General features: G+C 38.5%; 1 protein-coding gene across 5 annotated transcripts in view; it reads right to left on the reverse strand.

The window, feature by feature from the left end:
• The window catches only part of CTNNA2 (catenin alpha 2), a 1,077,601-nt gene that overhangs the window by 245,955 nt on the left and 804,481 nt on the right, over positions 1-27,165 (reverse strand). For all 5 annotated transcript variants that reach the window (XM_032410576.1, XM_032410575.1, XM_032410577.1 and 2 more), the window contains exon 8: positions 24,392-24,472. In XM_032410576.1, coding sequence (XP_032266467.1) covers positions 24,392-24,472 — 81 coding nt within the window. The remainder of the gene's footprint in view (positions 1-24,391; positions 24,473-27,165) is intronic.

The following is a 27,165-nucleotide window of genomic DNA, read 5'->3' on the forward strand; positions in this document are numbered from 1 at the left end:
GAATAAGTTTTTGTGGTCACTTAATCATCTTTTTGGGCAGACATCATCAAAATACATTTCTGATCAATCAATTAACTAGTTTGGTATCATTCTAATTCAGTTATTTTACCAAAATCACTGGATTAACAGTAGTCTGCTCTACATGTTCCATTATACAGCCATGGGCCATGCTTAAAAATATCACTGCTGCAATTTCTTATTTGTATAGATTTAACAAATCCCTTAATTCAAAAGTTGCACTTAAGAGAAAAGTCATGGGGACTGAGACAAAGAAGGGTTGGTCGGGGCTCGTCCTGAAGAATAGTAGCAGCACTTGGCTCCTTCTTTTGGTTCCATTTTCTGCCCAGGATGCACAGGACTGTGTCAAAGTCCCCTTCTCCCTCCACAATAGGCAAGGGCAATTGTTTTCATTGGAAGAAGCAGGGAAATGTTGCTTTAGGATCCAAGGGAGTGCTGGGATTATTGTGAATCTTCAGGGGGCCTCAAGCCAGCATGTACATAGCTTGCCTTGGTGCTGGTAAAAATGTTAGTGGAACATGGAGCCCACAGTTGCTGAGTGCAGTACAAGGAAGCGAAGGAGAGGTTGGCAGAATGGAGGGTATATATGGAGAAGGCAGAAGTAAACTGCAGCAGTGGGGCATGGAGGAAAGGTGATGAGGAGGAGAGCAGTAAAGGATTGGGGGAAATTAATATTTCATATTTAAAAACTTTATTTATGCTTACTTTGTGCTAGACACTATTCTGAATGTTTAGAATAATTTGTTAATTTCTCTGAAAAGAGCTGGCTACAATTTTCTCCATTTTACAGTTGAGGAAATTGAAGCAATAGAATTCAGTCACTTGCCCACATTCACATGGCCAATAAATCAGTGGCAGTGGCAGAATTTGAACCCAGGCTGGCCTCAGAATCCATGCTCTAAATTAATACCCATAATGTGTGTTTAAAATGTGCCAGCTTTGCATACATTATTAACCAAAAGCAATGGTATGTATGATGGTGGAGTAAAAAATTTCAGGCACATATGTGATCCCGCTTCCTGATTAATGAGTGAAGTGCATAAAGAATTCTGGAAGCCTTCCCAAGATAATAAGAGCAAAAGAAGAAAACCACAGTGGAGAGAATAAAAGAACAGACCCAGTGGCAGACGGACACCACAAGAGGGAATCAGTGGTCCCTCCAGAGGCAGATGTGATGTTGAGTCCTAATGAATCCCCACTCCAGGAGCTGAAAGGGACCTGCTGGATACTCACTATGAGACTCTGTGACTTCCTGGGGCTTTAGGAGTCTGTAAAAAAAAAAAAAATGGAGGACTCATGGTTCAAGATATATCTATTGCAAAAAACATATTGATGGGTTATACTTGCTCTTATGTAGCTATCTTAACTTATTGGCCAAAGTGTTTTAAAATGGTAAACTGTGAGATTCTCAACAAAGACTCAAGCCAAGGGAAGTGAGACTCCTCCCAGAAATGACTGGAATCCACTTTGCATGCTTGGAGATGGTAATCATGGTATGTATGAACATCTATAAGCCAGGTGGCAGCAGAGGTTAGCAGAGATCTGCCTTATTACAGAGAGATCGCTAAAATCTTCACATGAAATTCAGTACTGTAACAATCTAGCTAGCATTCTAGATTTTATTCTCATTCTTAAGCGTTTTCAAATCAAACCCTGTTCATGCCAAATATATCTACCTATTACATAGTCCATAAGCAAAGGGACACCCAAAATTGGGAGCCAGAGCCCTCAGCAGCCAAGACCAGGGGCACCTTGAACCTGGTATTATACAGCAAATGCAGGGACTCATAAATACTGCCTTCATTAGCTCATGGGCCCTGTGATTTGTGTCCCTGGTGAACAGGGGCACATTTTTTGACCCCTCCAGTAAACAGGCAATGTAATTCCTCTGTAAATTGACTATTAGAATGGTTTAAATGCCCTTGCCTACAAGCTGAAAGGCATAGTTAACACTTTTTGCATAAGCTAGAAGACCAAAATTTAGCTATCAATCAACCAGGGCAGAAAGGAATGACTTGACAAAATCATTTGTTAAGTCTGACAGGAGTCAAGAACACAAGGCTTTCTTCCAACTGTTTAAATGTATGTGTGACAAGGGAATATTAATTGCATAAGACAAGACATTTAAAGGTATTAGCTCAGCACTACCAGTCTATTTTACCCAATTAAGGCCATTCATCAATGTAAATAACTGCATTTTCCTCAGCAAACCAAAAGGAATGCAGTCAATGGATGGCACCTAATCTAACAATCCACTTCCTTATTTCACAGGAGGGCACAGTGATGAAAGGATAGACACAGTTTAACTCACAAACTTAAAAATAGACTGTCTCAAATGACCAGAAATTGTCTGCCTACAGGGTGGGACATGAGGAGTGTATGATGTATATTGAGACACCTTCAAATAGATACTGCAAAGTGTTTTGCACAAAGTCTAAAAACCCACAACCATTTGATGAATATGAAACAGTTCCCTGAAAAAGACAGAACAAGAAAAAATGGCTCTCCCCAGCCAACTAGAATCATAGAAGCTTAAACTTAGATGAGACTTTGAAGACTGCATGTCCAACTTTAATCTCCAATGAGAGGATATCTCTGTGATTCTTTTAATGGATAGATGTTAATTCTTTTTTTTTTTTTTTTCAGCTTTATTGAGGTATAACTGACAAATACAATTGTAAGATATTTGAAGTATACAACATGGTGATTTGATATACATACATTGTGAAAGGACTGTCTCCCATCCAGTTTATTAACACACCCATTACAGTGCACACTTTTTTTTTTTTTTTTTTGGTGAGAACATTTAAGTTCTACTCTCTTAGCAAATTTCAATTTTACAATACAGTGTTATCAACTATAGTCATGTTTTACATTAGATCCTCAGACCTTATTCATCTTATAGTGAAAGTTTATACCCTTTGACCAATCCTTCCCTATATCCCCTAACCCCTAGTCCCTTGCAACCACTTTTCTATTTTGCTTTTATGAGTTTCTTTTTTTTTAAGATTCCACATATAATTGATAACATGAAGTATTTGTCTTTCTCTGTTCAGCTTATTCAGCTTAGTTCAGCTTATTTCACTTAGTATAGTGCCCTCAAGGCCCATTCATGTCACAAATGGCAGGATTTCCTTTTTTCTCATGTCTGAATAGTATTTCATTATATATATATATATATATATATATATATATATATACCAGTTCATCTGTTGATAAACACTTAGGTTGTTTCCACATCTTGGTTACTATGAATAATGTTACAATGAACACAGGAGTGCAGATATCTCTTTGATATCCTGCTTTCATTTCCTTTGGATATACAGTTGACCCATGAACAATGTGGGGGTTAGGGGCACCAACACTCCACACAGTCAAAAATCCACATATAACTTATCAATGGAATATTACACAGCCATAAAAAAGAATGAAATCTTGCCATTTGCAATGACATGGATGGAGCTAGAGGGTATTATGCTAAGCGAAATAAATCAGTCAGAGAAAGATAAATACCATATGATTTCACTCATATGTGGAATTTAAGAAACAAAACAAACAAGCAAAGGTTAAGAGAGAGAGAGAAAGGCAAACCAAGAAACAGACTCTTTACTATAGAGAACAAACTGATGGTTACCAGAAGGGAGGGGGGTGGGGGGGATGAGTGAAATAGGTGATGGGGATTAAGGAGTGCACTTATCTATCGTGATGAGCACAGGGTGATGTATGGAAGTGTTGAATGACTATATTGTATACCTGAAACTAATATGATACTGTATGTTAACTAACTGGAATTAAAACAAAAACTTAAAAAAAAAATCTATGTATCACTTTGACTCCCCCAAAACTTAATCACCTACTATTAACTGGAAGCCTTACTGATAATACAAACAGTTGATTAACACATATTTTGTATGTTATATGCATTATATTCTGTATTTTCACAATGAAGTAAGCTAGAAAATAGAAAATGTTATTAAGAAAATCATAAGGACGAGAAAATACATTTACAGTGTATTTGGTACTATACTGTATTATTAAAAAAAATTCACATATAAGTGGACCTGTGCAGTTCAAACCCATGTTGGTCAAGAGTCAACTATGTCCAGAAGTGAAATTGCTGGATCAGATGGTGATTCGGTCTTTAATTTTTTGAGGAAACTCCATACTGTTTTCCAAAGTGGGCACACTAATTTTATATTCCCACCAACAGTGTACAAGTGTTCCTTTTTCTCCATATATTCACCAACATTTGCTATCTCTTATCTTATTGGTGATAGCCATTCTAACAGGTGTGAGGTAGTATCTTATTGTGGTTTTCATTTGCATTTCCCTTGTGATTAGTGGTGCTGAGCACTTTTTCATGTACTTGTTGGTCATTTGCATGTTTTCTTTGGAAAAATGACTATTCAAAAAAAAGTTTTGTGTATGTGGTACTGAGTTGTATGCATTCTTTATATAGTTTGGCTATTAACCCATTATCAGATATATGATTTGCAAATATTTTCTCCCAGTCAGTAGGTTGCCTTTTCATTTTGTTGATGGTTTCCTTTACTGTGTAGAAGCTTTTTAGTTTGATGTAGCCCCACTTTTTTTCTTTTTGCTTTTGCTGTCTTTGTTTTTGGTGTCTTATCTAAGGAATCATTGCCAAGACTGACATCAAAGAGCTTACCCCCTTTATTTCTTCTAGAAGTTTAATGAATTCAGATCTCACACTCAAGTCTTTACTTCATTTTGAATTGGTTTTTGTAGATGGTGTAATAAAGACTAGTCTAGTTTCATTATTCTGCATGTGGCTGTCCAGTTTTCCTAACACTGGAAACTATCCTTTATTGAAGATACTATCATTTCCCATTGCGTATTGTTGGCTCTAAATGTTTATTTTTGCAAAACCAATAAATGTCACTTATTTATTTGTCTTCATTTGTGCATTTCAAATCTCAAAAGGGTAAGAAAATTTCTGATCTCAAAGCAGGAAGAAAAAAGATCCATAAAGAAAAATCTACATAAATGCTACACTATTACTAAAGATATTTAAATGTTATGCCAAAGGGGGAAAAATGAGAGTAAATTCACAAAAATATAATGGGGTAGATAGTAATACAATTAGCTCGAGGAAGCAGAAGTGCTATTATAAGAGTAATAAATTCATAGAGAGGAAAAATATGCTCTATCTCTTTCTTACTTTATTCTACTCTCTCTACTCAGTGATTGGTGTTAACTCATTCATTCCTGCTACTAGCATTTGAGGAGCTCCTGGTTTACCAAGCACTATGTCTGGCTAGGGACCCAGAGAAAAACAAGACAAGCCATCTACTCTCACTGCTGAAAACTTCTCTACTGTCTCAATTCCCATTTACTAATAAAGCTACAATGATCAACCTGACCATATATATGCTTGACTGGCTTCATAAATGATGCTGCTTAGAGATAAGCATGAGTTCTTCTGATTAAATGTGTTGGAGGCTAGCCTAAGAAACACTTTTTAAAGGTCCAAATTTGTTACATTTCCTTCACATCATATTACTTAAGATTTTTTTCTCTCAGGTTTCTCTTAGATTTTTTTCTCTCAGGATTTCTCCACACCTCCAACATGACAGACATACTTTCAAATACCCAGTTTGTTAGCCCAGAAGATTTGGCATTTGTCAAAAGGGTGGAATTTTAGGTAACATAGGTAAAGGTGGAAAAGACATTTCTGGTATAACTACCTTGCTCAGATCCCTTAGCCCACACTAAAAAGCAGAATGATTCTCCTGTATATTGGGAAAGTCTACTCAGTTTCTGGGTGCTTATTACCTTTAATAATAATCTTGTGCATGTTTGTTTTTATAGTTTGCTGAGAACTTTTCTAGACATTATTTCATTTGATCTTCCTTACAATGTCATGATGAGGGTGACAGGTGTGGTTTGTGGGGAGAGTATCATTTTATTTGTTGTATAGATGAGGAGAGGAAAATGCCAGAGTCAGGACTTCAGATTCCAAGATTAGTGCTCTTTTACTTAAGGTCCATGTGTTTCTGAATCTGGTTATTCAAATTCACAAATCCTAAGTGGACAAAGGTCATCTTTTTTTCTATCCTTTACTCCCACACCTATTCAACCACCTTCCAGCATTTTCACCCCTCATTCATTGCTTACCCCAAAAGGGGATCTAAATTTAGATGCCTGGATATTTCATTCTGAGCATGTAATATCTGTCATTGATTAGCTGGCACTGAATAGGTGTAAGCTGCTGGAATCCAATGTGAGAGAGTCAACAGTTGCATCAGATAAGTTTGCCCAGCAAGGACCCTTAGGAGGCTTATAAAATGCTGCTCGATCCCCCACAACTGCATAGGTAATTTGGAGAAACAATCACTGACTGGATTTGATGGCAGATTAACAGCAGAAGCCTATAAAAGGTGTGTGGTTAAAGAGTTTGAAGGAAGATACAGAGAACAACTCTCCAAAACCATATTTCTCTCTGATGGGGTCAGTTCTACATACCTGCCCCAGTGTAGTAGAATTTGTACCAGGTAAGATCATCTGGCCCCATACTTGCAAATTCCCTGCCATTCCACCTTACAGCAGAAGTCCTGTGGGTCTCAGAAGAGTCCCCATTGTAACTATAAGAGCCCCTGGGAGGATCCTGCTGAAACTCACCATTTCCCACTCCAGGTATTAGATGAGTGCCACTTCAGTTCACTTGAGCAGGATAGAAAATGAGGGGAATAAGATGCTGTTGGGTAAAGGAAGAGGAATGATGGGCCCTTATTTGATGGTTCAGATGTTACTTATAAATGAACCTCTGAAGCTTCTGACCATTTGTGGTCATTAAGGAGCCCATGACATTTTCTGAAACGGAAAACCATTCACCATGTTTCTCTGCTCTATTCCAATTATAGATAACTGTGTGCCTCTGAGCTAACTTCACTCTCCGGAGTTCCGCCACCATATGCTATACTTCTTTGCTTCTTGTCTTTAACTATTGCACAGCATTGCATTTCCAACAGCTGTTGAATTTTTCCCTAGAGGGACTTCATTTCAGACAGAGGCCCAATGATTACTCCACATTTCCAAGTGTGTAGAAATCCTATAAAATGACACTGATGCTAAAGATGTTTCAGGGAAAGGCAAGAGACTGAGTTAGATTTAAGGTCCCTCAGTTTTTCAGGGAAATCTGGGCTCTTACACCATATTTGTTTTCTCTCAAGCAGACTTACTTCTAGAGCAAAGGTTGGCCTGCTTTCCTGTGAAGGGGCAGCTAGTATATATTTCAGTCTTTGCAGCCAGCTGATCTCTTCCATGGCTACTCAACTCTGCCATTGCAACACAAGAACTGACAATACAACTTTATTTACATAAACTCTGGCAGAGAGCCAGATTGGGGCCACAGATAGTACTTTGCAGGTACCTGTTGTATATAGTTTCATCAATGGATTTTAGTCTGATAGCATTTCACTCTGTCTATGTCACTATGTTGCATCGTTACTGCAATTCCCTGGCTATTTCAGGCTCCATTCACCCATTGCTTACTTACACCTGAGCATCTGCTGGACCCACGTGCTTAAGAAACTGAGAAGGCTAGAGATGGCCACAAAGAGCCCCCAAGTGGCCAGTATGACTGGTACTATTTGACCAAGTTGACTTTTCTTCTCTCTTTGCCTCATGTTCTGCTAGAAAACATAGGTTATTCCAATGGTCTCTAAGTAATTCCTTTTGTAGCAGAAGCTTTGAGGCAAGGAATTAAGAGGAAAGGTTAGATGGAAGTGTAAAAGTTGTTGGCTTTTCCCCCAAATTTTGGGAATTAGGAGGATATCTGGCTGGGTTGCCTGACCTGCTTGACATAAGTTCTCTAACCTGGACTAAACTCCAAATACTGGTATTTCTCCCTAATTTGGCAAAAAAACAAAAAACAAAAACAAACAAACAAAAAAACAAAAACAAAACCACACACACAAAAACAGAAAACAAAACAACAAACAAACAAACTGAGGGCACTTCAGCCGGTACCATAGACCGGCTAAACACCCAGAGAATGTGCCCAAAGAGCACCAGGCAAGCAGGTTTCTATTGTGATATGCAGACACAATGCCTAGTTGATCAGTCACAAGTGATCCACTTTCAACTAGTTATTATGGCATCTGTGGATACAGCCTCAGGGCCACATTGGTCTCAGCCTGCAGATTTCAAAAGAGGGGCTGAGGGAAATCTGCTCAGTCAGGCATGCTTTATTAGCGTGGACTTCTTCCTGCCCCTGCAACTCTGTGCCCCCTTCTCCCTGCTCAACTGCCCAGACCTCCTGGCTTGCCATGACTAAAGGTGCTTTTCAGCTTTTCGGTCACCCTCTTAACACAGTTGTAACTTAGAGCACAGCGATTTAAGGCAGCCTAATCCTTGCTAAAATTAAAGGAATCATAAAAATATAGAAGTCCTGGTTTTAACAGTTAAGAGGATTGATGCACTCAGTGACAAACCAGGGAACTGTGGAATGGGTAAAGGAGGGGCTGAGAGTGGCTATCCACCCAAACTTCTCACAAGCACCTATGGTTGGGTCAGATGGAAAATCCCCTCCGAACACCAAAGTCTTCAGGACAAATGGTTCTCCTTTAAACCTGGAACACTACGGCATAATCCATTCAACTGTTTCCCATTTGAATATACCAGGCAGGTCTGCTAGTCTCCTGATCTGCACTTAATCAGATATCCCCCAGCTAAAATGAAAGTCCTTTACTTTTTTCACCCTTATAATTAATTAGAAAAATAATTATCAGAATCTCATTCATGGTTCAGTGTCTTGCATTGGGCTGGACACAGATATGGATGGCTAAAGGAAGAAATAAAATGGTGATTATATTAAACAGGAAGCCTATTATTATGATTATTATTGAGAATCTCAAGACTCATTAGTAATTAATAGTTACCTGACACTTGTCCTATTAAGGGAATTTTAATAAAAGCTATAAACTAAGACCAAAGTGAATCAACTTTAACAATTACAGTCATTAAAAGGACAGGCTTCAGAGTCAGCCCACTTGGGTTTTCTAACTTAGGAGTTCTGTATCAGTATGAAATTTAATTTTATTTCTGGGACTTCCATACTCTACTCTGAAAAAAGAAAAAATCTTTTGATAGTAATGCCCCCTCCACAGAACTGTCATAGGGATAGTAGGTGAAGTGTTAAGGAACTCTAAATAGAGTGCTTTACTGGACTTTTATCTGGGTCTTAACCGTAGGCAAAGTAAAAAAAAAAAAAAAAAAGAAAAAGAAACCAACATCAGTTTTGCAGAAAAACCCAACATCAATGATTGATAATTACAAAATCACTGATCTTAACTCAATTTCTAACAACTAAAATTGCTGGGTGAAGGGATAAGCTCCAATCTCTAAATCGGAGGGTGATGGAGGGGTCTTAAGGAGGTTGAATAAAAAACTTTGCACTAGGGGGGTGCCTGGGTGGCTCAGCTGGTTAAGTGTCTGCCTTCCACTCAGGTCATGATCCCAGAGTCCTGGGATCAGCCCCACATCAGGCTCCCTGCTAAGCAGGGAGTCTGCTTCTCCCCCTCCCTCTGCTGCTCCCCCTGCTTGTGCTCTCTCTCTCTGTCAAATAAACAAATAAAATCTTTAAAAAACAAAAACAAAACTTTTGCCCTGGGGAAAAAAATCTTCAAGGTAGCTTTTACCTCTAAGAGATACGAATTCATAACTACTGAGTCCATATTTCCTTTTTCAGAGATAGTTAAGAAGTAAGCTCAGAAAATATTACTGCTTTTCTTTCCTGTCTCTCTTTCCCTCAATTCCTACCTCCCAATTTTTGGGGTAACTGGAAATCTTTGTACACATGTAATATAAAATCATTATTCAGCTTTTAAAATAAGCATTTAAAGAGACTGTATCTTTTTTCATGAAGTTAAAGATAGATGTGATTTTTTTTCTACCTCTGTTTGGGGGACATTCTTTGTTGAGACGATTACATTTCTTGGCATTTTTTTTTTCTGTATATGAAGGAAATTTTCCATGCTCCAGCCTGACAAAAATACCTGTTCTGGGTACAGTTTCCTGAAATGTGGCACCATATGTGCATCAGTAAACATTATGTGTAGAGTAAATTAAACTGAGCCTTATAATTAGGCAGTAAGGAAATTACCATAGACCTGAAAGAGTAAATCAGCAGTATTAAAATGCTCTCCATTTTCTCTGAAGCACTTCAGAGTGCCATAAAAAGCCCATGTCACTGTGATAAATATCGAGAAGAAATACATTTGGAGCAAGACAACCTAAAAGACACCACAATTCAAATAGGTCTTCAAATCTAGAGTCCAAGGTGTCAGCTCATAAAATTTAAAAGTCAGTGCTTTTGCCACTAATGTAGGCGGAAAAAAGAAAACCACCTGACATTGAGACTTTCGGGGGGGAACTTTGTCATATAGCAGGTGCAGTAAAGACTTTATAGATAGAAACTCTGGAGCAGAGCCAAGACTGAGGAAAGATTCACCCATCATAAACAAAATAGCAACACTGTAAATAAAGACAGGATCAGTACTGCTGTTTTTTTCCAGCTTCTGGTAACTGTCCTGTTACTGATCCTATCTTTATTTACAGTGTTGATAATTTGCTCATAATGGATTTTTTTGCATTAATTTCTATTTTCTAAAATACTATAAGAATATTATTTATCTTGATTACTGAGTTTTTTGGTGTTCCCTAAAATTTTGTACCTGAGGCTACTGTCCCACTTTCCCTGCCTTTGTCTTGACCCTGAGCATGGCATAGTGAGCATTCAGACAGACCATCCATCTCTAATCTTGGTCCACGAGGAGAGAGGGCTCAAGCATGGATTCTCTTTCTCTCTAAACAGATATTGTATCTGTGAGGTGGAGAGGTCTAGCAGAGGCTCTCATAGAGGTTAGAGAGAAGTTGGAGGGCTTCACAGTCCTCAGATACATCCCCCAACAGATTGCAATGAGGTCTGAAAGTTCCCACTCTCAGAAACAAAGGCAGAGGAATTCAAACCTGCCAGAACATCATCGATTATCTGGAAAGCTTATTACAGTACAGAGTTTAACGTGCCACCATATGTACATGAAATCAAAATCTCCCAAGATGGAGCCGTATATCTACATTTCAGTTGGTTCTTGAGCTGACTTTTCTAAAGTCAGTCCAGCAACAGGAAACTTCTGGATTAAGGCATAGAAGTTCTCTATTAAAATGCAAATAGCTATTTTATCACAGTGTAAGTGGACTTTTTTTAACAAATCTAGTTGTTAAAACAGTGGAACCAGAGACATGAGAGTTTAGAATGGAGGGAAACTGATGACTGTGACATTTCTTGGGTGCCAAGGTTGCATACAGGGCAGTCTTCCTTCTTTCAACCCCTGTGTGGTATAAGCTTACTTTATTTTGGCAACTAGGATATGTCCTGAAGAAACAAAAAATAATAACACTTGGGAATAGGCAAAGTCACATAAATAACTTAAAATCTACTGTAAAAAGTGTCATAATAAGGGTATTTTAAAATGCTCCAGAGCCTACTGGATAAGCCCTGTTTATAGGAATTGGATAAGGTTGTGATGATAAGGTGACATTTAAACTAAGCCTTGTAGGAAAAATTGTGAATTTTCCTGGGGGGGGGGCGGGGGAAGAAGAAGAGAGTGCATTCAGAAAAAATTGTGAATTTTCTTGGGGGAAAAAAAAAAGAAGGGAGAGAGGGCATTCTAGGCAGAAGCAAGTGCAAAAGCATGAGGATGAGTGAATGCTGACTTAAATTGCTGGAGCTAGAGTGAGCTGAAGGCAGGAAGGCCTGGGGTAGAGGGGAGTGGTTGTGAGGCTGTGACCATCATTTTTATGAAAAGCAATTAAGCAGTGCCAATGGGAGTGGATAGAAAGGAATGGGCTGGACATGCATGTAGGAGTTGAAATCCACCAGACTGAATGACTGATGGGGATTTAAAGAATGATAATGGGAGGAGCTTTCCTCTTGGAAAGTTAATTACAGCAGGAAGCACACAATTGTGTAGGGTGGGGTGAGGTGAGGATTTGACTTTCGGGTATACTGGAAATTTCATTCAGCCAAAAAAGACAAAGATTTGTCAGAGGCATATAAAGTAAATAGATGGACATTATAAGCAACATCCTCTTCTTCACAATTTTCTACCCAAGCAAAGAGCATTGTTGAATTCCCTCAGCCTTCATTAGTGACATTCACCGGAGCCAGCAAGGCACACAGTGATGAGATCCTAGGGCAAATGGGCTGCCAGCAGGGCTGGTGGTCACAGCAGGAAAGGCAGGGCCTGTAGGAAGATGACTCACTTTTTAAATTTCAGATTATCCAGCCTCCTTGGGAAAGGGGGAGATAAAGAAATATCAGCTGCCCTGGTGGAAATTTCTCCTTGGAAAACTGATGCCGGCAGCCATTTCAGGTAATAAAAGATAATGTTGGCAAGGAGGGGTCAAAGGGAACAGATATATTTGACCACAAGCTGACTGCAATGATCCACTGAGTATGTTCAGTCAGAATCAAGGCGATTAGCTGTTATCATCAACTCTAGAAATACTTCAATTCAGGCCATAGTGGCAAACTCTTGTGCAACACGCTTCAAAATTATCTCCCTTGCAGTGACAAGTTTGGATAAGAAATCCCAGCCTAAACATAGCCTCCAACAATGAATATGGGCCAACTTCATTTAATCAAGATGAGTGTTCTGGTAAGCTAAAACAACATTCTTAAAAAAAAAAAAAAAAAGTTCCTTGTTGTTTAAATCATCATTGTTGAAAATCTTCCAGAATTTCCTGCTGAGGAATTTCATCCTAGACAATATGATAAAAAAAAAAAATTTTTTTTAATAATCCTATAGCTGATTGTCCAGTGTCAGGGTTATGATTCTTAATGGTATTCTCCTAGAATAGGAGAAGGTATCAGAGATTGGACCAGCTACAGATTCTTTTGAATGTGTTTTGGGACTCAACCATTGCTACTTATCCTACCCCTTCTTACTTTTCCTTGACTTCCAGGCCCTGGAGAAATTGGCAGAAGAGAACAAATCAGTAGCTGAACCGCATGATTGAGCGTTTTCCTATTCACACATATGTTACAGATCCCTCCACTCAGTACAGTGTGTTATTTGATTATTCAATGTTAATCAAGCTACTGGACTTGTTCTGTGATCTAAACTCACTAATGAGGGAGAGGTCAAGCTTGGTGTCCTATACAAACTGTGTTAATGTGTTAGTAATCAACTATAGGCAGGCTCATAAGAAGAAATTAAATCACTTCATGACTTGAACAATGTATACATAAGAGAAGAGCTTGCCCATAGTGATATTTTAAGAACTGTTTCCAACTGATGAAATCATGTACTTTGAACTTGTCCTAATGAGTATTTTCCAAGAGATAAATAAGTATGTGGTGCTCTGACATTCAGGACTGTCATATCAGGATTTTCCTAAGGTAGAGAGATGGCTTGAATATATAACCCATTTTTAAGAGACATATCCAAAGGATGGCCTTTCACAGTGCTCTTGAGCCCTCTGCTACCTCTGTCCTTCTCCTCCTTGCCTTTTTGATTCTGATCTTTGGTGCTTCTGATGCAGTTTGTCTCTGTCTGTCTCTAAGTTGTTTATGTTCTGTATTTCAAATCCCAATCGCTGTATGATCATTCTCTGGTCTCCATATTTCTACAGCAGCAAGGCAAATCTGACCTAGAGAATAAACTCTAGGGATTATTAACTCTGACATAGGTTTTCAGTGTGAAGAACATTAACGTAAACATTTGGAAGAAATCAATATTTTATTTTATTTTTATTATAGCCATATAGATAGCCTCATATCCTTATGAGGAAAAGCAGATTTAAGTCTGGAAATAAGTGATTTTAAAATGTTATCTTACAATGACTCTAAAAATAATTGGCCCCATCATGAACAGATTTAAGAAAAAGAAGTGAATGCCTTAAAATTCCTTTTTTCTGTAAATGTTTTTGCAAAATCTATAATTCACACTTTGAGAAGCCAGCTACCTAAACATAATAGCACTTTTTAAAAAGAGGACCCAGTGAACCATAACAGCTGGAAACCCGAGAGACAATATCATAACACAACTAACATCATTTTTTTGACATTCACCGCAGATTTTTTTTTTTTCTGTATATAGTATGTACATGTCACCCATCCCAAACCCTGAAGTAGTAAATGTGCTGTTGGAAATCATAAAGCACCTCTATATATTTATGTTAACCTTCCTTCTTTCCCAACTGCATCCCCCAGAGTAGTTTGGTATATGGGTGACCCAAATGCATCTGCTGGTTCGATGGAGGGGCAGGATGGGGAAGGGTTATGAGCAAAGACCCTACAGCCAGACTGTGTGGGCTGAAACCTTTATGTATCCATACTCCATGTTGCCCTGGATGCATTACTTTAATTCATCTCCTCATCTGTAAAATGAGCATGATGACCTCTTCTGTCTCATAGAGCTGGTATGAGGATTAAATGTGGTCCATTCATGGAGAGAACTTAGAAGAGTGCCTGGCACGTTTTACGAACTCAATACCTGTCAGCTATAATTTAGTTTTCATTTTGTGGGCAGTGATTTCAGAAGCTGCTGCTGATTACTGCCCACCTTTAGTTATATTTCTTATATAAGTTCTCTATGGAGACAGGGTCTTGAAAAATACACTTTAAACATACCATCCAATAACATTTTTTGCTTGTTTGTTTTTAAATCCTTTGTTACATAATCTATTCCATTAAGTGTTCGTCCCGATGTAAAATCAGTCTATACATGACTTTCGTTGTTAGTTGAAAGTGTTCTGATTGTAATAGCAAAATTAACACTTTTGTCAAGTTGACACTTACTGAATCTCATTGCTGGAATTATTGTGATGGTTATTAAGGGTGAAGGGATAAGAATTAGGCCCTTGATTAGTTTGGGGAATGAGAGAGTTGCTAAGTTTAGCAACACCCTAACTTATTATGATTATTATTTATTAGCTTCTCATAGGGAAACATTTGGGTCCTGATTTGCTTATCAACTTGGGAAAAAAAAGACTAATAACAGGACCAAAATAATAACCAGGCTAGACCAGCATCCCTGTAAGCTTAGAGAAAATCAAGAGACCACGTCTAGAATAGTTCACAGGTGGCACAGAGAAGGAGAACAAGCTGGCAGACACAGACTGGGTCCTCTCTAAGGGATGGGTAGACCATGTGGGCTACTAGGTACCCAGGCGGGGAGTCAGCCAAAAGCTTTTGTTTTTATAATGGTCAGATTCCAGAATCACAGCAGTGACAATAGCTCAGACATGGGCATACTGTGCCAGCAGCTCTAAAATTAAAACATAATGCTTAAAGCTGGCAGTTATATTCCCCTAAATCCATTTTTAATTCCAAACAAAATACTCTTAAGAGGATTCGGCTCTACCACTGCCCACTCTCATGGGTTTAATTGGCAAAATGGTTCTAAGCCAATCAATTTTAAATAACACCCTGGGGTTCCTGCAACCTTTTTCATAATTTATGACTCCCCATTTCTTTGGGATATACTGTCTAAAGAAAGGGGATCCACTCACTTGAAGATCCTACTTAAACAGAAATCCTTTTTATTCAATTACTCTTGATTTTTTCAATTATCTACAAAAGTCTACTTTTTTTTTTTTTAAAATTAGGGAAGTCCAAGATAATGATCACGATTGACTTTATTTCTTTTTAATTTGGTGACTAGAACTTTGCAAGACTCCAGGGTCACCCTTCTGAAGGACACTGCCCAAACTTAGGGCTCTGAAGAAGCAAGAAACTTGAGAGTGGAAACTTAAGGAGAGTCACTAGAAATGTTTTTCTTTGCTTTCAGCTTTTTTTTTTTTTCCCATTGTGATTTGATTGCTCTAAATATTGTATACAGGATTACATGTGTACAGGGAAGTGGACATGGACACTGGAGGGTTTCCATTTAAAATCTCTTCTAATAAGGTTTGTCAGAACAGAAAGTGTTTCAGCCACAGGAAAACATTCATTTGAACCACTAGCATTCAGGGGGCCACAATACCTCACTACAATTAGATACTAAGACAAAACCTTGTTAATCCAATTAACTACCTACCCAAATCTAAGATGAAGGTCTACCTGAGCCAAGCTAATCAGAGTTGTTGCATGTTCCATTTGTGTAAGTGCTAGGTAGCTTCTGTTTAGATCAGAGAAGCTTTTGTACCACTACAGGTGTACATGGAGAAACAGAAGAGATGGAAAGAAAGACAAAAATATCCCAACATATGGATAGGGATGGAACTGACAGATGGGAACCATCTTAGTTCTAGAAAGGCAAATTGGGAAAGAGAAAGATGTTTGAACCAAATGTGGGGATGTGGTGTGAAATTATGCCATAACTTTTGGATCTTGGTATCATGAAACAATTCTCTTAATCTTTATTCCTCTCAATCTTTGGGAAAGGTGAGCAGAAAAATAATTCTTTTATGCATGGAATGATTTCAAAGGATGACATACTCCTTCCACTGCCATCCTAAAAGAAGTTCTCCAAGGAACTTGTCACCAAAACATTTCAACTTTTACCATAAATTCCATCTACAAATTTCACCACTATCCTCAGTTAAAAAAGAGTAAACCTTTTTCTGAGAATTTTAACACCAGAGTAAAAATTACTTTATCCATTCCTTCCTAATAAGACATAAAAAGTTGCTATGATAGGTCCATAAGCTCAGAGAGCTGAGGTTGCTGGCTCCCGAATGTAATAGAATGGTCTCTTCTAAAACCAAGAGATTGAGGAGGTGAGAAAACTTAGTTCATGAATTTTGCCTGGTTGACAATCTAGCCAAAGACAGGGCCTAAAGAAGATATACTCCCACTGCTTCAAAATCTGTGATCGTCAAGCATTAGGACCTGTGGCATAGGAAATAAATGCAGATTTCTTTTGCACTCATCCAATCTTATACAGCTTATAGGTAGCTTACAGATTTGGTTTGGCTCTCTACTTTTATATATAAGAAATGAAGACCAAGAGATGGCAGATCCATAGTCACACAGCCAGTTCAGTGGCAGAGCTAGAAGTAAAACCTTGGGCTCTGGACACCTGATTCAATGTTTCCCATTAACCCCAGACCCAATTCCTACTACCCGTATCATTTCATATCAGATGGGGATTTGAATGAAGACATGGTCTAAGAGGGCAAAGAGATAGACCTGGCCAAATATCCATCTGGTATAGGACAACGTTTTATTCTCCCTCATTTTAAGGTAAAATAAAAAGCAAATGCTTCCCCCACAAGGACTTGTTAGCTGGGTAAACTAGAGTCTTCATATTCCAGAACCAATTGTGATTTTTCTCGAGGACATTAGCTCAAGCATGCCTACAACCTACAGATGATATCCTGAAGGGAGACCAGAAAATTCCCAATAGTAATTAGAAGGGGTGTTTTCCTCTCATTCAAGCCACTTCTAACATGCTCCTTGGTCATTCTTGCCCAGGCACCTTTCTAATCTTGTACATAAGAGCAGTGAGTGCTAGATGCAGCCATGCCAGTAGAGCTTTTCCTGCTGCACAAAGTAAGTAAGGCTCTTGCTGCCTCAGGGAAGTGGTTGGTTCTAGTGACTAACAAAATCAACACTTAATGAATGAGACGAATATATGCAAAAGCTACCAGTAGGAGACAGGATGCTTCTCAGGCAGAAATCAAGAGGGGGGAAAGACGGCGGAGGTGTAGGGGACCCTATTCCAACTGGTCCCCGGAATTGAGCTGGATATCTACCAGACCACTCTGAGCACCCACAAAATCAGCCTGAGATGTAAGAAGATAGATCTGGATCTTTACAAACAGAATATCGCAGGTGCTTGGTTTCGAGGTACGAATTGGGGAGCCGTGATTCCACAGGCAGATATCGGAGGATAAATGGCAGTGGGAGGGAGCCTGGCTGTGGGGATCCTACACCACCAATGAGCAACAGCCTCCTGCGCTGGGGACGGGGCACAGACTCCCAGACTGGTAGTGGAGGGGAAAGGACTTTAGAGCAGTCCCTGGGACGGGGGTCGTGCGTGCAAACTGGGAGTGGCTGGTGGTTTTAGAAGCACAAAGGGCAGAGGCGTGCCCTGACCTGGAGGCAGGAATGGGGGCGCTGCGGAGGGGCACACAACCCAGGACGCTGCAGTTTATAGCAGCAAAGACAGAAACGGAGATAGTGTGGCCTGGAGAGCTCACTGAAGAACAGACTGCGATCTCTCTGCTCTGAGGCAGAGTGTTGGAAACGGTCTCTTCTGCTCTGACTTTCGGAAGAGACGCGGAAAGCCGCCAGAGAACAAAAGCCCCCAAAACTGGTTCTCACTGAGCCCATCCCTCGCCACAGGGAGGCAGGGCAACTCTGCCCAAACAGGGTTGCCTGAGTAACAGTGCAGCAGGCCCCTCCCCCGGAAGACAGGCTGGGAGAACAAGAGGCCAGCAACCCTAAGGTCCCTAGAAAACAGGTGCATCTTGCTTGGGTTCTGGCCAATAATTTGGACTCTATACATTCCCTCAACCACCCATCAACAGAATGACTAGGAGGAGGAACCCCCAAAATAGGAAAGACTCAGAGATTATGACTTATGCCACAGATTTACAAATGGATGCAGATATAACCAAGATGTCGGAGATGGAATTCAGGCTAGCAATTGTGAAGACAATAACTAGAATGGAGAAATCAATTAATGGCAACATAAAGTGTCTAAGGGCAGAAATGAAAGCTGAATTGGCAGAACGTAAAAATGCTATCAATGAGATCCAATCTAATCTAGATAATCTAACAGCTAGGGTAAGTGAGGCAGAAGAACGAATCAGTGACCTGGAAGACAATTTAATAGATAAAAAGGGAAAAGAGGAGGCCAGGGAAAAACAACTCAGAATCCATGAATATAGAATCAGAGAAATAAGTGACACCATGAAGCATTCCAATGTCAGAATTATTGGAATCCCGGAGGGAGTGGAGAGAGAGAGAGGACTAGAAGATATATTTCAGCAAATCGTAGCTGAGAACATCCCTAATCTGGGGAATGAAAGAAACTTTCGTGTCCTAGAGGCAGAGAGGACCCCTCCCAAGATCAAGGAAAACAGGCCAACACCCCGGCATGTAATAGTAAAACGCAAATCTTGGAACCAAGGAAACCATCTTAAGGGCAGTTAGGGGGAAGAGATTCCTTACATACAGAGGGAGGAACATCAGAATAACGTCAGACCTATCCACAGAGACCTGGTAAGCCAGAAAGGCCTGGCAAGACATATTCATGGTACTAAACGAGAAGAACATGCAGCCAAGAATACTTTATCTGGCAAGGCTGTCACTTAGAATGGATGGAGAGATGCAGAGCTTCCAAGACCAGCAGAAACTGAAAGAATATGTGACCACTAAGCTGGCCCTGCAAGAAATATTAAGGGGGGTTCTATAAAAGGAGAAAGACCCCAAGAGTGATCTACAACAGAAATTTACAGGGACAATCTATAAAAACAACGTCTTCATAGGCAACATGATGACAATTAATTCATATCTTTCAATGATCACTCTCAACATGAATGGCCTAAATGCTCCCATAAAACGGCACAGGGTTACAGATTGGATAAAACGACAGGACCCATCCATATGCTGTCTACAAGAGACTCATTTTGAACCTAAAGATACATCCAGACTGAAAGTGAAGGGATAGAGATCCATCTCCAATGCCAGCAGACCTCAAAAGAAAGCTGGGGTAGCAATTCTTATATCAGACAAATTAGATTTTAAACTAAAGTCTGTAGTTAGAGATACAGAAGGACACTATATCATTCTTAAAGGGTCTATCCAACAAGAAGATCTAACAATTGTAAATAACTAGGCCCCCAACATGGGAACAGCCATCTACATAAGCTAACTGTTAACCAAAATAAAAAGTCATATTGATAACAATACATTAATTGTAGGAGACCTCAATACTCCACTCTCAGCAATGGACAGATCATCGAAGCAGAAAATCAACAAGGAAACAAGAGCTTTGAATGACACACTGGACCAGATGGACCTCATAGGTATTTACAGAACATTCCACCCTAAAACAACAGAATACTCATTCTTCTTGAGCGCACATGGAACTTTCTCCAGAATAGACCACATACTGGGTCACAAATCAGGTCTCAACCAATACCAAAAGATTGAGTTTATTCCCTGCATATTCTCAGACCACAATGCTTTAAAACTGGAACTCAATCAAAAGAAAAAATTTGGAAGAAATTCAAACACTTGGAAGCTAAAGACCACTCTGCTCAAGAATGTTTGGGTCAACCAGGAAATCAAAGAAGAACTTAAACAATTCATGGAAATCAATGAGAACAAAAACACATTGGTCCAAAACCTATGGGATACTGCAAAGGCGGTCCTAAGGGGGAAATACAGAGCCATCCAAGCCTCACTCAAAAAAATAGAAAAATTCCGAATTCACCAACTAACTCTACACCTTAAAGAACTAGAGAAAAAGCAACAAATGATGCCTAAGCCATGCATTAGAAGAAAAATAATTAAGATTAGAGCAGAGATCAATGAATTAGAAACCAGAAACACAGTAGATCAGATCAACGAAACTAGAAGTTGGTTCTTTGAAAGAATTAATAAGATCGATAAACCACTGGCCAGACTTATACAAAAGAAAAGAGAAAGGACCCAAATTAATAAAATTATGAACAAAAGGGGAGAGATCACGACTAACACCAAGGAAATAGAAACAATTATTAGAAATAATTATCAACAACTATATGCCAATAAACTGAGCAATCTGGATGAAATGGAGGCCTTCCTGGAAACCTATAAGCTGCCAAGACTGAAACAGGAAGAAATTGACAACCTGAATAGGCCAATAACCAGTAACGAGATTGAAGCAGTGATCAAAAACCTCCCAAAAAACAAGAGTCCAGGGCCTGATGGATTCCCTGGGGAATTCTACCAAACACTCAAAGAAGAAATAATACCTATTCTACTGAAGCTGTTTCAAAAAATAGAAACAGAAGGAAAACTTCCAAACTCATTCTATGAGGCCAGCATTACCTTAATCCCCAAACCAGGCAAAGACCCCATCAAAAAGGAGAATTTCAGACCGATATCCCTGCTGAATATGGATTCCAAAATCCTCAACAAAATCCTAGCTAATAGGATCCAACAATACATTAAAAGGATCATCCACCACGACCAAGTGGGATTTATCCCCGGGATACAAGGCTGGTTCAACATTCGCAAATCAATCAATGTGATAGAACACATTAATAAGAGGAGGGAGAAGAACCATATGGTCCTCTCAATTGATGCAGAAAAAGCATTTGACAAAATACAACATCCTTTCCTGATTAAAACTCTCCAGAGTATAGGGATAGAGGGAACATTCCTCAAGTTCATAAAATCCATCTATGAAAAACCCACAGCGAATATCATCCTCAATGGGGAAAAGATGAGAGCCCCTCCCTTAAGATCAGGAACACGTCAAGGATGCCCACTCTCACCACTATTGTTCAACATAGTACTAGAAGTCCTAGCAACAGCAATCAGACAACAAAAAGAAATAAAAGGTATTCAAATTGGCAAAGAAGAAGTCAAACTCTCTCTCTTCGCAGATGACATGATACTTTATGTGGAAAACCCAAAAGACTCCACCCCCAAATTACTAGAACTCATACAGCAATTCAGTAATGTGGCAGGATACAAAATCAATGCACAGAAATCAGTTGCTTTCTTATACACTAACAATGCAACTGTAGAAGGAGAAATTAGAGAAACGATTCCATTTACAATAGCACCAAAAACCATAGATTACCTTGGAATAAACCTAACCAAAGAGGTAAAAGATCTATACTCTAGGAACTACAGAACACTCATGAAAGAAATTGAAGAAGACACAAAAAGATGGAAAAATATTCCATGCTCATGGATCGGAAGAATAAACATTGTTAAAATGTCTATGCTACTCAGAGCAATCTATACCTTTAATGCCATCCCTATCAAAATTCCAATGACATTTTTCAAAGTGCTGGAACAAACAATCCTAAAATTTCTATGGAATCAGAAAAGACCCTGAATCGCCAAGGAAATGTTGAAAAAGAAAAACAAAGCTGGGGGCATCACGTTGCCTGATTTCAAGCTATATTACAAAGCTGTGATCACCAAGACAGCATGGTACTGGCACAAAAATAGACATATAGACCAATGGAACAGAATAGAGAACCCAGATATAGACCCTCAACTTTATGGTCAAATAATCTTCGACAAAGCAGGAAAAAACATGCAATGGAAAAAAGACAGTCTCTTCAATAAATGGTGCTGGGAAAATTGGACAGCTACATGCAGAAGAATGAAACTCGACCATTCTCTAACACCATTCATAAAGATAAACTCAAAATGGATGAAAGACCTCAGTGTGAGACAGGAATCCATCAAAATGCTAGAGGAGAACATAGGCAGTAACCTCTTTGACATCGGCCACAGCAACTTCTTTCAAGATACATCTCCAAAAGCTGGTGAAACAAAAGCAAAAATGAACTTTTGGGACTTCATCAAGATAAAAAGCTTCTGCACAGCAAAGGAAACAGTCAACAAAACAAAGAGGCAACCCACAGAATGGGAAGATATTTGCAAATGACACTACAGATAAAGGGCTGGTATCCAAGATCTATAAAGAATTTCTCAAACTCAACAGCCAAAAAACAAATAATCAAGTCAAAAAATGAGCAGAAGACATGAAAAGACACTTCTCTGAAGAAGACATACAAATGGCTAACAGATACATGAAAAAATGTTCATCATCATTAGCCCTCAGGGAAATTCAAATCAAAACCACATTGAGATACCACCTTACACCAGTTAGAATGGCAAAAATGGACAAGGAAAGAAACAAATGTTGGAGAGGTTGTGGAGAAAGGGGAACCCTTTTACACTGTTGGTGGGAATGCAAGTTGGTACAGCCACTTTGGAAAACAGTGTGGAGGTTCCTCAAAAAATTAAAAATAGAGCTACCCTATGACCCAGCAATTACACTCCTCGGTATTTACCCCAAAGACACAGATGTAGTGAAAAGAGGGGCAATATGCCCCCCAATGTTCATAGCAGCAATGTCTGCAATAGCCAAACTGTGGAAAGAGCCCAGATGCCCTTCAACAGATGAATGCATAAAGAAGATGTGGTCCATATATACAATGGAATATTACTCAGCCATCAGAAAGGATGAATACCCAACTTTTACATCAACATAGATGGGACTGGAGGAGATTATGCTAAGTGAAACAAGTCAAGCAGAGAAAGTCAATTATCATATGGTTTCACTTATTTGTGGAACATAAGGAATAGCATGGAGGACATTAGGAGAAGGAAGGGAAAAATGAAGGGGGCGGAAATCAAAGGGAGAGATGAACCATGAGAGACTATGGACTCTGAGAAACAAACAGGGTTTTAGAGGGGAAGGGGCAGGGGGGATTGGTTAGCCCGGTGATGGGTATTAAGGAGGGCACATACTGCATGGAGCACTGGGTGATATACGAAAACAATGGATCATGGATCACCACATCAGAAACTAATAATGTATTGTATGGTGACTAACGTAACATAATAAAATTTTAAAAAATTCAAAAAAAATTTCAAAAAAAAAAAAGGAAATCAAGACGGGATTTTATTGTAACTTTATGGATGGTATAACTCTTCTAGAAAGAACACTACCAAAGAAAGTGGAGCTCACCATGGAAAGAAAATAAGGGTTACAAGAGAATAGGGTTACCAGTGTAGACATAGCACTTCCAAGATAAAATGGGGCCCTGACCAGGGATTTTTTTCATCCCCAAAAATAGACCTGTCAGACTAATACCATTAGCCATTCAAATCATCCAACTAACTTTCCTTGTTTTGGTCCCCAGTTTCCCAAACAACCATCTGATAAGCAAACATTCCCCTGGTGACTTGGATCCCCAAAGGGAATACACAGGGTCAGAGACCGTAATTAGCCCATCAGATTAAGAGTTGTGTTTGCCATTAACCATCAGCATTTTCGTTTATTCATTTAAGGTCTTTGGAGTTGTGATAAGTAAGAACCAGCAGAAATCAGAGACTGGCTCTTTATATACCTGGATCTGGAAAACTGAAAAACAGATTGTAGAAGGTAGTGAATTCACCAAGTCTCTACCTGGGAAGATTGTTTCTGGGCAGTTAGCATGCTGCCTCTTCAGAGGGTGTTTTCATCGCACATCTTGAGGCTGTCACATCTGTCTGCTCAGCAGACTACCTTATTGATGAAATGCTTCTGTGTATATGTAGATGCTATGAAGAATAGCAACTTGAATGTCAGCTCTAAGAAGGCACCCTGGAAAAGGACATTCTTGAAAACCACCACTCAGTACCATGCACTTAAAATAAAAACAAAAACAGTACCTGTCTCCTTAGGTCTCTTGTTTTCTTGGTCATCTTATCAATTGCAATGTTTAGAGGATCTCCTTTTTCTTTTCTTCCAGTCTATTAAGAGAAGAGAAACAATCTCTGGTTTAGAAAATTCAATGTTAGAGACATTAAAATTTAAAAAAAAAAATTCAGAAACACACTTGACTGGTAGAATCCAAGCAAGAGAGAGAGAGAGAGGGAGAGAGGAAATTCTTTTCAATACACAGCTATTACATGTTGGTTTTCTAAACTCTAAAGTTGGTTTTCTCTGAAATAAAAATTTAAATTGCTGAAAAACAATACATTCTCAGGATGGTTTACACATATGTCCATACTCAACTTCATGCAAGTATGTTTTCTTCCTGCTCCAGACATTCATCAATTAAGTAAACACAGGAGGTTTGCTTTTGCCTTCAAATACAAATGTTTTTTTTGCTACTCTCTTATGTAAGCACAGTTCTGAATAGAAAATGATTGAGATGATAAAAACTAAATTAGAAAACATTTAAAATAAATCACCAGAATTCAGAATTTCATTCCAATATATCCTAGACCATATTGTAACTTCTGTATCAAAGTCAAAAGAGATGCTTTACTACAAAATATAGTGTTTGTAATTTCTGTTCTGTCATGCACTGGGATGCTAAACATGATAATAAGGAACCCACAGCTTGAAATCATAAGGAAAATGTCCCTTATGACCCTAAGAGGCAGAGGTAAAGGCAAAACAAACAAACAAATGAAAAATCCAAAAATCTCTTCTTTAATAAATTATTCACTTAGAAGTTTGGAAGTTTCACTGAATAGTTTCTTTTTCTCTTTTCTTTCCTTTTCTTTCTCTTTCTTTCTTCCTTCCTTCCTTCCTTTTCTTTCTTTCTTCCTGCCTTCCTTTTTTTTTTTATGGCTATAGTAAAACAATTAAACCAAACAAAATAGAATCTATATTATCTTTTTAAAACCACAACAGGAACAACAAAATTCCCATGGATGGAAAGCTCTACATAACTTTATGGATGGCATTATCTTCCCTCTAAGAGAAAATTATTTTCAAAAAGTTTTCAAATATATTATCTATCCTTTAGTCAAACACCCTATAGATTTATTTATTTACGGTCCTAGTGGTGAGTCAATTCTTGTTCCATACTCAAGTCTCTGTAGAGTCATGTAGGTCTCTATAGTAATTTGTGTATATGATGAAATGATAACAAGATAGTGTGTTTTGAGGATCCATAGAAATTACCATTCAAGAGATTTCTAAATATTCTCTTCCAATGACAAAATCCTGGATACATAAAACTGATATATATATATATATATATATATATATATATACATCAGGTCTACTTACAACTAGATTTAAAGCAGTCATTTTTTTCTGCAACTTGCTTAATTATTTTTTTTTTCTGAACAAACGTCTGATGTATAACCCTATATAGTTTTTACTAAAAAGCCAAAACCAGGGTATATGTTTGTATATTTTTAACCATCTAAAATCTTATAAATCCCCATATCTTTTCCACTCCCTAAACTCTTATTCTGACCCTTTCATGTGTTTACACTGAAGTTTATAAGTAGAAAGAGCTTAAAATAAAATGGTAACATTTTACAGTGTTAAAATATCAGTGTACAAATAGCTCTAAGAAAAGAAAAGTGTATGGAGAAGAACAATGTGCTGCATTACCTGTGGAGGGAAGCTGGTTACGCGGCAAGTGTGACTCTGGTGCCCTGTCTCCAGATCCAGGCATGCCATAAGCCTAGCAGCCAAAGCTGCTTCTTTTCTCTTTAGCTTTCTTCTTGCAAACAGGATGTTCACCATTAAAATATGAGAAGGTCTAGCCCATGATCGTTCTGAGAACCAGATTTCCTATGTCCTTTCTATTTATGATAGTAATAAAAACTTACTTTGAAAAACTACAGTTATGAGTTGGTTTAAAATGTGGCTATGAGAGAAGGAAAATGGATCACTGAACTTTTCAATGTAAAAAACAAAAAATCAAGACAGTATGAAAATACAAAATGATTACTAAAAAAAATACTAAGTGTTAGAAACTGGGATCATTTCTTCCTGCCAGTGGCATCTCATTATTGCCATTTGAGAAATGAAAAAATAAAACCAGAACAGGCCTGGGATTAGGGAGAGGGCAATGAGGCACTGACCTCAGATATGACATTTAAGGGGGCACCAAAGAACTCAGTAATCAAGATAATATTTTAATGCAATATTTTCAAAAATCAAATTAATGCAAAAAAACCCATGTTGAACAAATACCAAAATTTTAAATAAAAACAGGATCCCACAGGGCAAGGATTAGGATAAGGCAAGTGAAGTGAGTCACGTAGGTCAGGTATTTCTTAATTTTAAATTTAAGAAAACTGGGGATGGGGATGAAGGAGTGCACTTGTCGTGATAAGCATTGGGTATTGTATGAATACATGTATGAATACATGAATATATGTATGTATTGAAGTGTTGAATCACTATATTGTACACCTGAAACCAGTATTACGCTGTATGTTAACTAACTGGCAGAAAGAAAGAAAGAAAGAAAGAAAGAAAGAAAGAAAGAAAGAAAGAAAGAAAGAAAGAAAGAGAAAGAAAGAAAGAAAGAAAAAGAAAACTGAGGAATGCATATATACTAAAAGGAGAATAAATCTCTGTTTACCTACAATTCAAATTTAACTGAGTGTCCTGTATTATTATGTGCTTGATCAGGTAACCTTATCTGTAGGGGTAATGATGATGCTCAAGATTGTAACTGGGGGGGGGG

This window comes from Phoca vitulina, unplaced genomic scaffold (assembly GCF_004348235.1).
Source record: "Phoca vitulina isolate PV1807 unplaced genomic scaffold, GSC_HSeal_1.0 scaffold12, whole genome shotgun sequence".
In the NCBI taxonomy this organism is placed as follows: domain Eukaryota; kingdom Metazoa; phylum Chordata; class Mammalia; order Carnivora; family Phocidae; genus Phoca; species Phoca vitulina.